The sequence below is a fragment of the Lineus longissimus genome, chromosome 11, assembly GCF_910592395.1.
Source record: "Lineus longissimus chromosome 11, tnLinLong1.2, whole genome shotgun sequence".
NCBI classification, from domain to species: domain Eukaryota; kingdom Metazoa; phylum Nemertea; class Pilidiophora; order Heteronemertea; family Lineidae; genus Lineus; species Lineus longissimus.
In genome coordinates this window covers 11629100-11644626 of record NC_088318.1, presented here as the reverse complement: position 1 = coordinate 11644626, position 15527 = coordinate 11629100, and the positions used below count along the sequence as shown (strand labels likewise).

At 42.3% G+C, this 15527-nt stretch overlaps 1 protein-coding gene across 8 annotated transcripts in view; it reads left to right on the top strand.

The window, feature by feature from the left end:
- LOC135495491 (protein MTSS 2-like) overlaps positions 1-15527 on the top strand; it is a 47875-nt gene that overhangs the window by 24935 nt on the left and 7413 nt on the right. For 2 of the 8 annotated variants that reach the window (XM_064784206.1, XM_064784203.1), the window contains exons 4-16: positions 1465-1549; positions 3628-3719; positions 3927-4001; positions 4644-4801; positions 5600-5752; positions 6156-6179; positions 7300-7449; positions 7738-7746; positions 9023-9142; positions 10042-10510; positions 10670-10791; positions 13606-13704; positions 15289-15367. In XM_064784206.1, the coding sequence (XP_064640276.1) occupies positions 1465-1549; positions 3628-3719; positions 3927-4001; positions 4644-4801; positions 5600-5752; positions 6156-6179; positions 7300-7449; positions 7738-7746; positions 9023-9142; positions 10042-10510; positions 10670-10791; positions 13606-13704; positions 15289-15367 (1635 nt within the window). Of the gene's footprint in view, positions 1-1464; positions 1550-3627; positions 3720-3926; positions 4002-4643; positions 4802-5599; positions 5753-6155; positions 6180-7299; positions 7450-7737; positions 7747-9022; positions 9143-10041; positions 10511-10669; positions 10792-12175; positions 12215-13605; positions 13705-15288; positions 15452-15527 lie in introns of all 8 variants that reach the window. The other 6 variants (XM_064784199.1, XM_064784202.1, XM_064784201.1 and 3 more) reach the window with 6 other exon arrangements.

Genomic DNA, 15527 nt, shown 5'->3' with positions numbered 1-15527 from the left:
TTGGCCAGCACCTTCTAACTCTGCACCCCAAGCACTATATCATACAAGTTGCTTGTTCATTCTCAGCCGGGCAGTTGGTGTATTTCTGGGTTTAGATAGAGCTGGGGTGTGGATGGCTATTTGTTCTCACCATCCTTCTTCACAGTATTGTGAAAGATGGGTCACCATTGCCCTGGCCTTAAATGGTGTCCATTAAGGCCTAGGCATATGATTGACATACAGGCCGGTTATTCAGCGTTTAAAACCAAATGGCGGTTGGGTAATCCCACAGCATAATATTATGCTAATATGTTGGATTATGTTATTGTCTGAGTGGTATTTTGACGGCACCAGCCCGGTGTTATGACGGTTGAACTGGATCAGCTGATGAACCTTAGACAGATAGTTCAAACCATGGATTTCAAGGTGATTAAATGTGCCATGTATAAAGTTGATTATCCAAGGGCTGCATGTACAGGCTTGGTGTAAATTATTCACACGTAAGGAGAAACCTAGTCAGCCATCGACTGGTTCGAGGAAAATTGGTGTTTTTAGTAGAGGCTCTTGGGACGTTTCTCCCTGTTATTGGGGTGACTGAGGTTCAGAAGTGCTGACCTGTACACTAAAAGCTGATAACTGGTTCAAGACTGATATCTTCACTTCAGTTCTTTGTTTGGGGCAGGGCTGAACTTTTTGGACCCTGAATATTATATATCTAGGTCAGTTCTACCTGGGTCATGCCCCAGTGAGATGAAATATTATGGCAAACACCAAATGGGGATGGAAGAGGTGCCTGTTCTGTCTTCAATATTTGACTGTTTTGGTGACACTTATGACATCCTTCCGAATGAGTAACCCACTCCCCTAGTTGTCCTTCCTATCCTGCCTTCAACACGATGATGTGTTTGACAAGCACACATCATTTGCATATGAACATGACTCAATGCTTCATGTGAGTTGGACCTTTATGAAATATAGATTCCAGCCATTGATTGTTCCCAGTATCACCCTCATTGACATCAGGATGACAGATTTGTCGATTCCACATTATGAGTTATAGGGTGCCACCTAATTGTCTCTGTTGATACAGGGACAGGGTGTCTTGTTGTTGCCATTCCCCTGTATATATTCCCACAGCAGTTGTATCCATCCTGAAATGATATGAAATAGTGTGCTGTAGAATGGATAGTGGAGTGACGCAGTATAAAGTCTGATATTCAAAGCGTGGTACAGTAGAACCTCTCTATTAAGGACACCCTTGGGACTGTGCTGTCCTTAATAAGAGGTGTCCGGATTAGAGAGGTCAAATTGAATGGAAACCAATTTGGGACCAAAACTAGTGTCCTTAATAGAGAGGTTGTCCTTAGTAGAGAGGTGTCCGCTAAGGGAGGTTCTGCTGTACTTAGCCCTTTTGCTGCCGAAGCCATTTTTCCCGGCAATCACCGACCTATTCACTAACAGTTCCTTTCTCTTGTATAATTTCAGGAGCAACTCGTGATGTAGGTGCATCACTCACAAGACTATGTCTCAGACACAAGAATATAGACCATAAACTAAGAACGTTAAATAGGTAAGTCCAGATAGTTCGATGTTTGCAGCAGTTTCAGCAGTAACTTATGAGGGATGCCTGGGAAAAACTTTGGTCGATCGATCGTATAGCCTATGATTGCTGAATTGGTTTTGGTTTCTGGGTCTTACCAAGGTAGGAAGCAAGGTGATCAAATATCAGGAAGTACCTCAAAGGTAGCTTGATGTCTCGCTTCATTTCACTCGAGAGATACCCAGCTGGTTGCTATATGCATGACTGATTCTCCTCTTGGAATAATACTGGCAGATTTTATATAGCACTTTTGACTGACCTATGCCTGTATCAAGTTGCTTTGCAACTGCCGACCCAATGATTGATTCTCAAATCTGCTAGATATTTGAGAAATATAAGGAGATGTTCGGTCCATTCCTGGTTTGGGTAAGATTTAGTCCAGCTTGTCTGTTCAAAAAGGTCAGCAAAATCGTTTGAGCATTACAGTGAGAGATTCTCATATTGCATATATCATACATTATGGTACTATGCACTAGAAGCTAGTGGATGAGTCATCACTCTAACCGAGGGTTCCGGATAATTCAGAATTAGAGAATTGCAAAAAAAGTTGATTACGAATCTCTTACCAGTATAGGTCTGGCACCGACCGCGCATGACGCGAGTCTTTACAACGTAATCCCTTCGAAATAGGGATGCGAATTCTGATTCTTTTCAAGAATTTCCATTGTTAGCCTTTTGAGGAGAAAATGTAGGCCTATGACATTCTGTAACCTTTTTTATGAGTCTGTCTTTCTCCTGAAGATGGCTACATTAGTTTCTATGGAGACTAACGTCCCAATGACAATGGCAAGAGGAAACCATTGCTCCCTGGACACTCCTCCAGCACCTCAACCTAAAATGTCAGATGCACTGGATGGGTTGCAATATCGTAATAGTGAATTATACATGAAGCGAAAGAGATGTCATATGCTTTCATGTAACATTGTCATGAAGTACAATCAGCATTTTAAGGTGCAAAGGTCAGTCTGTGCCTTCTAATGCAGCCCCATGCGGAATAGGCTTGACTATTGTATGACTGGGTCGACAATGCAGTAGATCATTTCAAGGCCTATGTGGCAATCATATTGCATTCATTCTCTGATGAAATTGTTGACCTATTCTATAAAATGGCACCAATTATCATGAAAAACTCATTGTTTTCTCTCATTGTTTCTGCTATTCTAATGATGTTTGACTGTGCCATATAGACTTTGTTATAATACCACTCATGTACAGGTTCCTGAGCGATTCATCATTTTCATGCCTCACGAGGCTCGGCGTCGGAACAAAATGAAAATGGCGAGTCGGCGTGTATATAATGGGGGATTTTTAGCCGTGCGTAAATATATGAAGACGAGGGTCAAATTATCAAAATATTGGTGCGTCAGCTTGATTCCGGCACTCAAATCCTGTGCGTCAAACGACAAATCTGTGCATATTTGACCCGGGAGGTCGGGTTACCGAAAACCCTGTGCCTGCATATATGATGATACTTAAACCAACAACAATGACAGGGAAAATCCTTCTATCTTAGCATTGATAGGTCGATAATCTTCTTATTGATGGCAGAGGACCTTTTGACCCCTTCTCACGTAACTCCTTGTCAGCAGTGTATGGCTTTGATGACTTTGAAGGGATTCGTGACAATTTGACGTTAGAAAGCTTGTAGCTTTAAATGTGACTTGGTAATTCTATATTTCATGATCAGTCTATGGTATCCCCCAGTCGTCCTGGCTATCATTCTGTTAACACTGGCATTAAAGACATAAAAATGGCATCTGTTCCTTCCTAGAATATAAAATGAGCCAAAGAGGTCTCCAGATTTTGACATTTTACCTGGAGTTACATCAGACGTCTTGAATCTATTTGGTTGGTTCCTTGGCTTTACTTCCATACCATGGCAGACAGGAGGAAAAATTGTGAAATATGTTTCTTTCTTTGTCTCTTGTGTCTCACTGCTCAAAGGGTTTGGTATACCAAACTGGGAAGATTTGTTATGCAAATCCATAAGTTGCTTTATAGATGTTTTGTGGCTTGTTTTCATCTGGAGACGTGTCTTGTCTTTGCAGCGCAATAGCCGAGTGTTTAGTCAACCCTGTGCAGGAACGCCTGGAAGAATGGAAGAAAGTAGGCAACCAGTTAGACAAGGACCATATGAAAGGTGAGACCTATTGACTATCAGGCCTGGGGATAATTGGAAAGTTTTTTCACAAATTATTTTGAAAGAAGATTCTGCATCACCTACGGCTCTAGATGTACCGTAATGAGAAAGCAGACTTGACGAATCCCTCCAGGTAGCATATCGAGTCATGTTGAAAGTGCCAGCTTCTAGGACAATCATGCTCAATGTTCTCTTTCATATTTGCAGATTACAAAAAAGCTCGAGCCGACTTAAAGAAGGCTTCATCCGACACAGTCAAGTTACAGAAGAAAGCCAAGAAAGGTGTGTGTCTTGAGTACCCCACAAACGAAGGATTCTTGTTACCGCGACCTACGTCAGATATCTCGTCTGCGGTTAAATGTTCAATTGAAACAGTGAATGACCTTAGGCCTCTAGTGTATAATGGTGGGAGTGTTGAATGAGAATCAATAAAAATAATCAGTGCAAATTAGTGAAAATGTTGCTCATTCATTTGCTTGAACGTTGAATTGGATACCTGCCACGCTGGCAACAATCAAAATTGGTTGAAAAAGTTATTGTATGAATGCCATTGATTGCTTAAAAGGTTTGGTAATTGGGTTGGAGTTTGGAGTACAACCTGTTGATACATTGACAGGAGCTTGAAAGAAGGTCATTGTTTAGGTCTTGTGCTGCTAATCTTTCTTATACGAGTTACCACCAGCATCTTTTTTGTAGTTGGTTAGTTGTATTGACACCAGAGGGCTCCACGTTCTGGTGGATGATGGAACGCAGTGGCATTTGGCTATATAAAATTGTTCTGCGCCGAGTTTGAATGTTCCCTTGAAAAGTATCAAGGCATTGAAACAAAAGCTGGAGTGTGTATGTACAAGTCAAATCAGAGCTATCGATTTTAACCCTTTCATTCTGCAGTGGTAAGAGAACGTACTTTTCTTTTGACCTCAGGCAAGCCGAGTATCCAGAGCCAGTTGGACAACGCGATGCAAGAAGTGAACGAAAAGTACCGGATCCTGGAGAATACAGAAAAGGATGCGGTGCGGCAAGCTCTCGTTGAGGAGCGGAGCAGATATTGTACATTTATTTCATACCTCAGACCCGTGCTGGTGAGTCAACGATACAACTAGCAATTACAATGATGGCGGTTTACTCAAGCAAATGAATGAGAAGATCATGGAAGCATTGTCCGACTACTACCCTGTTGAGCACTGTTTATAGTGATGGTTACTCCTCTGAGGCACTTGCTGACTTTTCACTGCTCTAAGTCATTCTGGGGGAAGCATTATCATAGTAATACTGCTCTGAGGCAATGCCGACTTTCCACTCCTCTAAGTCATTCTGGGGGAAGCATTATCATAGTAATACTGCTCTGAGGCAATGCCGACTTTCCACTGCTCTAAGTCATTCTGGGGGAAGCATTATCATAGTAATACTGCTCTGAGGCAATGCCGACTTTCCACTCCTCTAAGTCATTCTGGGGGAAGCATTATCATAGTAATACTGCTCTGAGGCAATGCCGACTTTCCACTCCTCTAAGTCATTCTGGGGGAAGCATTATCATAGTAATACTGCTCTGAGGCAATGCCGACTTTCCACTCCTCTAAGTCATTCTGGGGGAAGCATTGTTATAGTAATACTACTCTGAGGCAATGCCGACTTTCCACTCCTCTAAGTCATTCTGGGGGAAGCATTATCATAGTAATACTGCTCTGAGGCAATGCCGACTTTCCACTCCTCTAAGTCATTCTGGGGGAAGCATTATCATAGCAATACTGCTCTGAGGCAAAGCCGACTTTGTACTCCTCTAAACTAGTGCCCCTGCAAGCACGAAAGGAGGTTGTGTACATGTGCGCGACCATCTTCACTTTCTGCTCGCCTACTGAATTCTGTTTTTTTGCTTGTAGAAAGAAGAGGTTGGCATGCTGACAGAGATTGGTCACCTCCAGGAAATCCTTGGGAGTCTATCCCAGCAGTGTGCTGACCCCAAATCCTTACCACCGGCCAGTGAACAAGTTATTCTCGACCTCAAGGGATCAGATGCCTCGCTATCTTTCCAGGTTAGTATACAGAACTTTGAAAGCATGCTTCTGTGTGAGCAATGACTTTACTTCCGGCTATATTCATCATCAAGATTTAAGAGGCCTGATTTGGCTGGTGAAGGGGTTGCTGGTCTCCTCTCACTGGTGCACTGGGATAAGAAATAAGGGGTGGCAATCATGATATGGCATCAGGGTTGGAGGGGGGGGAGGCTGCATGAATGGGTGTGAAGGCCACGCCGCTGTGACTGGCTGCTAGCTGTTTCAGTGTTTCTAGTAAAAATAGTATATCCGTAGACTAGATTTTGATTATTTCATTTCCTTCTGTCCTTGCATTCGTTGAGTTATTTTTCACCCCTTATGTTCAGTTATCAGACATGTCCCTATTTCATTATTTTCCTGATAATTTGCTTGTATTCTTTAGTTCAGGTTGCCTAGATACAGATTTGTGGGTATCATTTTATGGTCGCCTTGGCATAGAACCAGAAGAGTGGAGGCAACAACGAAAGAGAGCTTGCGCATTGCCTTGACCTTTTAAAAGGTTTTCAAAACATATGATATCGAACCAAGTTGAAGTGTTGTGCACAACAGGAGCCCTTCTAGTTCTAATGCTGGCAAAAAACTTGAATATATTGCCTCCACTATTCTGTGGTTAAGATGTGAAGGCATTTGTTTTGTGTTTTGCTGTATTTCAAAGCTTTCTGTGGAGTGTAAATTCTGTATAAGATCATCAGGACAGTTAAGTTTGAATTTGATGGTAAATGTTCACTCGGAGCCCTGAAATCGATACGTTGTTGTTGGTCCTTGGTTGTCTAATCAAGGCCGATGGGGAAGACTTCCAAAACTCTCGGGTGACCCATCAGTTTTGGACTGCATTTTTGCACCACCCAGCGCCCTTGATTAGACGACAAAGGACCACCAGCTGAGTATCAATTCCTTAAACAAGGCAGCCACCTTGAAAGTTGTGCCGACGTCTGACCGCGATTGCAGCACATAGTCTGTTTTGCTTTGCCTTCGTGTGTAACTTTGTAGTTCCAGTGCTGTCACATGCAGTCTGATATTGAACTTTATTTAAAACACCAAAGCTTTAAAACCAGTGTACAAATTCACCTAGACAGCATCATATGCATGCTACCAAAAGTACCATCATTGGTCGTTCCTGGCATTGTGTCACAGAGGCCTTGTAAGTCAGACACCCTGATAACTAAACCACCCCCTTGACCACATCTTCTGTAAATATATACATATTGTGTCACACTTCACTGAATGGAAACCTGTTGTGATGTTGTCTGCTGATACTATTGATGAGCTTTTTCAATAAACTGAATAAATTACCTTTTATTCCATATGTTCAGTTATCAACCAAATTCATTTCACTGTAGCTGTATTTATACATTGCTCACTTGATCTGACGTCGTTCTTTTCATGCTAGAAATGCTAAAAACCGAAGGAATTTTCATAATATGTCTGCATAGAAATCGTGTTTTTTTTTCAATAAAAAGGGTCAAAAGTTAGGCAGTTTATGGTATCTTACGACTCATCTCATATCCACATCCTTGATCTTGCAGACACCCCCCAGCTCGCCAAGCTCTCTCGGGTCAAGGAAGTCAAGCATGTGCAGCATCAGCAGTCTGAACAGTTCGTCTAGCGGGTCGACCAAGTCTCACTCTCCTAGTCACCACTATAGAAGCAGGAGTACCTCACACTCTCACTCACAGGTTTGTAGAGAATATGGCCTGTCAAAGTCCCATCTCTGTCCCGTAGAATTGAAAATAATGATGCTGAAAGTGTGTTGTCTCTTTGACCGTGTTGTCTTTAACCGTCCTCTTTGGCAGTTCCATATCTGATGCAAGGGCTGTGAAAGGATTGTATGGTAAAGGATTCGTACAGTGACCTCTGTCGTTAGGAGAACCCAATCTTACGTTTTCCAACCCAGTTTCAACGTGGGCAGTCGGTAAAATTTCACCGTGAAGTATTCTCAAAAACTTTTCCTGTTCCCTCCACAGCCTGAGGCGGTAGGTACCTTGATTGCCTTCAATATCAATCATCAATAATATTATCAATAATAACATATAACTCTGTACTTTTCTAAAGGCATGATAGACTGACCAATTTCATCAAATTAACAAACTAATAGTCTCGACATAGCTGTAGAAATACACCTTAAAAAAGGGCATGTCAGCTGTTTTCAAATCTGAGAAAATGGTACAGCTAGAGTAGACTTACTGACCTCTGGTGTCACCTGCTTGCCAATAAAGTAACAAGTCAAGTTTGCTTGTAATTATGTCATCTCTGATCCAAAGGAAGGGCAGTAAACTTGGTTCATGAGACAGGTAGGGCTCCCAAACTTGTATCTCCGATTCCAGACACCTGATCCAAAGGAAGGGCAGCAAACTTGGTTCATGAGACAGGTAGTGCTCCCAAACTTGTATCTCCGATTCCAGACACCTGGCCTGGCCAGAAGGCAGTTTGTACCCTTACTTAACCAATTTTTGTCTGAGAACCAATCTTCACCGAGAGAATAAGCTACCCCAGGTCTCTCTGTCATGCCGTTTACATGTTTATAGCATCTAATCTTCATCTTCAATTGATTGTGATTGTTTGTGATTGGTGGTCGTTGCATGACATCATCTCAGCATCATGGGATTGATTGGGCGGTCTGCGGCGACTATCTGCATGAGCTTGGCGAATCATGTTGCTTTGTGGTGCATCAACCTTAAATACAGGTATATCTGGAGTATCATATTGTTTGAATCGAATGCTGATTTGGCATAACGATGTTTTTTCAGGTTAGATTTGATACAAGTGTTTTTAGAGTATTTTTTTCTTTCAAATCCAGCTTTACGTGTACCTTGTTTGATTTTAATCTTTATCTTTTAGATCATTGTGATGTTTCTCTTACAGATTTTTGCTCATATCATAGGTCAAGATTCTTGTTTGATGGAAAAAAGTTTGATTTTTGTTACAATTCAGAAAGAGATCAAAATCCAGAGAAATTGTTTTTTTCTTCATCGGGAATCAAACTCATGGCCCTTTTTCAGCAGTTGTCTAGGGAATATGATAAGCATCCTAACAAATCTTATAACCAACCTTAACATACTGAGGCATAGCCAAAAAAGTTACGGCCATGGTGCACCTCCTCCAAGATAATCGTGAATTGAAGAATTTGAATAGGAATATATTCCGTGAATTGAGCAAACATTTTGGTTGCGGTCATCAAGATGCCCTTCCTGACAATCTTGGCAATGCCTCTTCCATCTCATCTAATCTCATCTCATTTTGCGTTTGTAGCAGCCCCCACCCGGTTCAGTACGACTGGCGAGCGTGTCGTCTCAGGACTCTGGCTTCACCTCACAAGACACATTGTTCTTAAGGCCTCCCTCACCCTCTATGCTGAATTTTAAACGACAGGTAGGGGGTTCACGATCGTAGCTCTAGAGAATTGGTTTACTGGCACTGCTGGCGTCTTTGCTTTGGAAGCCGTTCTTACACATGTGCTCTGGTAGATGAAGTGGATTTTCCCAATGCTTTTCCAGTTCAATTTGTGAAAAGAAATGTGTGTGAGACATTGGGTGATATGAATAAAGACTAGCAAATGCTTTTACTTCAATTTTGTACAGAAAGGCCTAGTGTAAATGTACATGGAGTTTTAGATAAAAGCATTTGCTAGTCTTTATTCATATCACCCATTATCTTAACATTCTAAACCTCATGGGAGTCATGGCCAGAAAAGCCTTGAGCGACTTTTAGAAAATGATTGAAGAGGTGAATAAGCTTTGGGTTCTCCGTGCTGTTGAAAACCATTGTATAATGGACCCCCTGGCACGTAATTGCTTCGTCCATTTCCCTGACTAGTTAATGCATTAGAAGGGTCCATTTCTGAAACTGAGGGTGTTAAGGTTAAAGATACTAGCTGTACATATGGTGTTGGTCCATTCCTTTCATTCATCACCATAGCTTTCATTTTCATTGAGCATGCTCTGATAACAACGCAGGAGAACCCAGAATGCTGAACCTTCGTAATCTGACCGCATGAAGTCTTCATAATCTTTGTGTCACTTCATTCAAGCTTAACTACTTGCTCGACTTCTCGGATATTTGTCTCTGCAACCCAGTTTGTGGTTAAACCTCTGCTGAAGGGGACATAAAGGCCCAGTCAAATCCTTTCACTTTAATGCACTTTTGTTCAACTGTTATTAAGTCATGTTCCTTGGCTGATCTCTTTGAGTGATTATCAACTTTCAGTAACATTTTTATTGCCACATCATAGACCACATTGAATATGAAGATTGTTTCGTTTCTAATTGCAGAGTTCTAAAAACTCTGTCGGAGACAACACAAGTGAAGCGTCAAGCGAGGCCTCCACCCCATCCTCAGAGCCATGCCCAGGCGGGCCGGCGTCTTCAGCCTCAACCTGGACAAACTGGCCTGAACCACCGAATCAAAAAGCCACGTCAAATCATGGGCCAGTCGAACGGCCGCATACAATCTCGTCGGCATATGAAAAGAATCACAGCCGGCCCTCTCTCTCGTCGCAGACCTTTGAACCGCCTGATCCTGGCCTTCTCGACAAGAGTGCGAAAACGCCGACCAATAATGATCAAGAAGATAGATCTTTGACCGCGCCGTCTACGCCTTCGCAGTATGCGCGGCCGATTGTCACGGTCCGCCGTGGCTCCATCAGAGACAGTCTCGTTCAGGATCGGCCACCTGTTGGCCCGAAGCCCAAAGCCAAGCCGGTAGCATTGCCCATGGTGCCCACATCTATAGCTTACCAAGGTTAGTCTGACAATAGTTTATCCTTCTGCTTGTATGTTTACAATAGAGGTGTAAACTTCAGTCGTGATTGCAGTTATGGATCAGTAAGCTCAGCTGCATTGCCACTCTGACTGCTCATCACTCGCAACCTGCTGTCACATCGCTCGTTTCCTCTTTCAGACTCGGCACCCATATACGTCAACATGAGTGAACTTCAATCAATGGCGAACCAGCGCCAACTTGAACAACTTGGCACGGACGTCCAGTATCACTACCCACGGAAAATGTCATTACCAGCACAGGTGAGAGGTGGTGCCACTGTAGAAATTGACTAAATTCTCCGACTTCGGAACAGTTTTATGCATTTATATGATTCTCATGCAATGTGAAGTCATTTCAAGACTAATTTTATGCTTTGAACAAACTTCTTGCGACTAATTCAATGTTCTGCTTTGTATCATCTTACATGTTGGCATTTGCGGCCGTTGGCCTGTGCATAAGACATTGTGTGTTCACTAATTGTAGAGGTTTAGACTTGCTCACTCCGGCTCGCTATCATCATCCATAAAATTGTCATCGTCCTTGAATGAAAACTCGAGAGAAAATGGATTTGAGCATATCAGAACTGTGTGAATTTAAACCTGCATCTTCTTTACTAAGTGCTTATTAGCTGTACAGTCCTACCCTCTATCTTCAATCACAGGAACCAATCTTCACGGTCAGCAGTGTTTAGATAGTAGCATCACGTGTTATCTCTGTTGCCATAGTTACTGACCCGGATTAAGGGCAATACCATGGCTTGCCTTCAGTTTCAGAGTTGACTCAGGCTATAACTTTGAACATCTCTGAGCCACTAGAGACAAAGATATGGACTGAAGCAATCATGAAACGTTTCTCTACTATGACCGATACTGGTCTCCCTACGTGTATCTCTGTCCACGTTGCGGTTTCTCTATCACAACACCTGCCAGTTTGCAGTCTGCGGTCGGCAGTCTGTTGCCATAGTTCTAGAATAACCGTTGAGGCAAGGTAACTGGTAACTGGTACCACTGATTCTTCAGACAAGCCTCAAGGCCCAGTTTTGTATTTGAGAAACCGCAGTATTTCTTTCCTGTTCTTCTCTCTGTTACAATGGTTCTCTGTATCTTTGTGTCAACAAATGATGGTGCTCTCACCTCTTGTCTAGTTGGTGTCATCATCATCAACATCATAGCATCATGGTCCCTTGGCCTGTGCTGCATGGTGTTTCTCTCCATCACTCATTCTTTGTCTTGCTGTTTTATTTCTGTTAAATCGTCCATCAGATGCTGCTCTCTTATCTATGTTTCATGTCTTCATCATCAGTTCGTCTCTTCACTACTCATCTTATGTCACCAAATCAAGAATTTCCCAATGAATTTGTCATTCCTGTAGTCTCAGGCTGTGGATTTTTTGCACCAAAATCTCACTAAACTTGCGTATTTTTTAAAAGCAAACTTGGGATTCAAGGTCAAGAATGCCTTTCCTCACTTTGAGATATTTGTGTACATTTGATGTGAACACAAGCTCCCTCTCAGAACATGAAACCTCAAAAATGACAGTTTCATTTTTTGCCTCTGATTCCTCTCATCTCTCCATCATCATAAACGCATCGCCATCTTTACTGCTTGTTTCGCAACTAATGCTTGTTCCGTGTGCACTCTCTAGGAGGAGGAAGATTATGATGAGGACGACCAGTATGCGGAGGTTTGTTGATGTTTGACGTTGGTTTTATACTGCATGTCATGTGTCGTAGAATGATCCCATAACCTTCTTTTGATTCATGCAAAAATTTGAAGACGGTCCAGCAATTGTTTGATACAAAGTCAACATGTGATATAAGGTGGAGAAACCTTGGAAAAACACAGAAGTGTTTGTGAATTGTTGTAGAAACAGTGGTAAGGTCTTGAGTGGTGTGGTGTGGTGAGGACTATGTGTCATTCAGAGGCCAGCTAAAGACTTGGCTCTTTGGGAAATTTTAATTATAAATCCAGGTGGCGCTTTTAACAGCTTTTTCCGTTCTGAGAAGCGACCTAAAAATGATCTATTGTATTGTATTGTATATATTGTATTCTGAGTGAAATTCGTCAAAAACTTAAAAGAGGATATATGAAAAGTATTAACTGGTCTTGTCTTCAACTTGTTTGCATGATCACAACCATAACGACAACTCGAGTCCCTCAAGCCTAATCACATCACGCAATGGTAATGTAGTCATGGTGATTGGTATAAACCTGTCTTGTGGGTGTCGTGTATAAAACTGTAGCTATCTCTAACGAACCTGCCTCCTATTTTACTGATGTTACACTATTGTCTATCATTCGGTGATTGTTCTGTGTGTGGCACGTGCTTCATGTGGGTGTCGTACATAGTCGACCTCTATTGCAGTGCATGTTGATTTGAGAAATCTTGTCAACTCTAATGTGAAATCACTTCTTGACATGTGCTATTGTTTGTAATAATGATCTTTTAATACTTCCGTCACGATATTTAACCCATAATCGTTTCACTTTCCTATTGTCTTTCGATCAATAATGTCGTTATTTGCAATATCATTAGACATCATTGTCTTCACGATATGAAATCGACAGCCTTTTTCCAAAAGGGAATAACTGTAATTCATTAACCAATACAGTTAAAACATGTATTTCCTTTTGGCATGAGGCCATCGATATTGAGCCAGTTGACTTAAATTTCTGATGTACAGCTCCATCAGTGTGTACCTCCTACCTCAAACTATAGCGCCCAAGGTTGATAAAAAAGTTTCCCCATCAGGAATTGTTAAATACCAAAAAGTATGCTCACTTGTGCGTGCCTTGTCATTGCTTTCTACATGTATGTCATCCTTTCCAGTGAAGTCTCCATATGGTTGCATTTCTCCACAGGTTTGCTGCAGTATATCAATAGTCTGTTTATTGTCAAAGATCGTGTTTCTGCAGCAGACTTGGTGGAATCAGCCCAGATGAACCGGGTACCTCTCTCCATACCTCCTCCCAGGTGTTGTGCAGTGCTGCCTCCTTTTGGTGCCGCCGTGACCTGCATCCGCTACGCCTGCATGTTGGTGACTAACGTACTATGTTGTCTTCTCCTTGTCACAGAGTGTGGATTTGGCGAAGGCTATCCGTGAGCTAGACGCGCATACTCATGCTCTCAGAAGTAGTGACCCTAGTGATGTGTCCCCTGGCCGGGGCTTGCAGGCAAGCATGGTGTTTTTGGTGGTGACCTGCATGGTTTTACCCTCGCCTTCCCCCGCACAATTATTTAGCACCAGAGTTCACCGCCCTCAAGTCCTGTAAAATCGCTCAGGAGCCATTGGGACCTTCAAGATGACAACACCTACCTCGCTGCAATCTAGAAGGCATGATGGCACTTGACTGATTTTACAGTATATCCCCTCCTACAATATTTCTAAACATAAGCATTATGAATGTTTCCCTATGAACATATAGTCCCCTCCTCAGTTACACCTCTAACTCACAGTCCTCTAGAGAAGCACATAAGCTAAACCTGCAGTGCAAAACTTGTACTGGTATGGGACTGGTAAACAGCCTGAGCCACTCTTTTGTGCCATACCGGTACCCATACCCAAATTCCTCTGACTTTAGGCTATTTCCGTTTTCAAGTCTGGTCTTTAAAGCCTAAAGTGTAATTAAATTATAACCTGAATTATGTACAAAGCTGTCTCCAACGAGACAGGTCTGGTGCTGGATGTTTGTGAAGTTGTTTTCGTTTCTGTTCTTTTCCTGTGCTCGAGTCAACTTGCCAAGACTCGTGACTAGATTTGCTCTGTGTGTGATATTTGAGTTCTCCGTGTGCATATAGCTTGATTTTTGTCCCAGAGTATGAGCTGTGGGGCCGGTACTTTTGTTATTTTGTAATGCGCTTCAGGGTGCACTCGAAGACGGTGGAAGAACTGTGAAGTTCCCGTGGACCGTTTCTCCTGGCAAAAATTTAAAAAGGAGCCAACTTGAATGTTTGCTGTTTTCTACGACATCTGCATGCGCTCTGTTAGCTGCATGGGTCCGTTTTAATGGTTGTTCTCTTATTGTGCTCTGCAGCAGGGCAGATTGCATGGGCATGGATTTTCTGGTGTAATAAAAAGAACTTGTCAGATTTCACCAAGCGCGCTAGCTTGGAAAATGCCACTGTTTAGGGTGCAGTTTAAAACAAATTCTAAGATGGGTGTGTAATATGTTGGTTTGCTGTGTTGTGTTGTGTTGTGTGTGTTTTGTAACCTCCTTACTCAAAACCTAGATGAACAGTTTACTACAACGCTACTAGATTCCAATTCACCGAATGTTAATAAGCTTCTGTTTTCTAGCTGACAGTAAGAAAGCACCAGTTTCAGTCCTAACTTGGCTCTCTTTCAGGCTACCCCTCCCCCAGGTTGCACTTCAAACCATACACCCCACTCATCACAGACCCTGAATAACTATCCCGAAAACATTATTCAATTCCTCGATATGTTGTCAGTTGATTCCATTTAGAGAATAAAAACAAATTTGGCATGTGGTAACTGAAGATAGCTTTCAAACACTTAAAGCTGTTCCAAATTTGTAACATTTTGCATGGTCTAAATTTAATCACTCTAAAAAGTTAGCTTAACCAAAATGAAAGAATGCCTTTTGATCTTTTCAGCAAGCCTCATGAGTTGGATGAACATCGGCGTATTCAGGGACTGATTTGTCTTTATTACCTGATCCCTTAGACTCATTGCCCAAGCTCGAAACTAAACACGTTTTCTTCCACTCTTGTCTGACCTTTGTGTTGTTATCTTCCAGATGCCAAACTCACAAGAGCTAGCCGACGCCATACGCGACCTTGAGGCTAGCACCGCTGCCCTTCAGTCATCATACGAGAGTAGGTCTTCATTACAATGTTCTAGTGGCTATGGTACAATGAGCAACACCCCTGCTAATTCTGAAGACACAATAGCGGGCGGAGGTAGGGTGGTGTGAAACATGGAAAAGCTTGACTGGCTTTGCAAAGGATTCATTTGAATATGAATTGTCAATGTCAG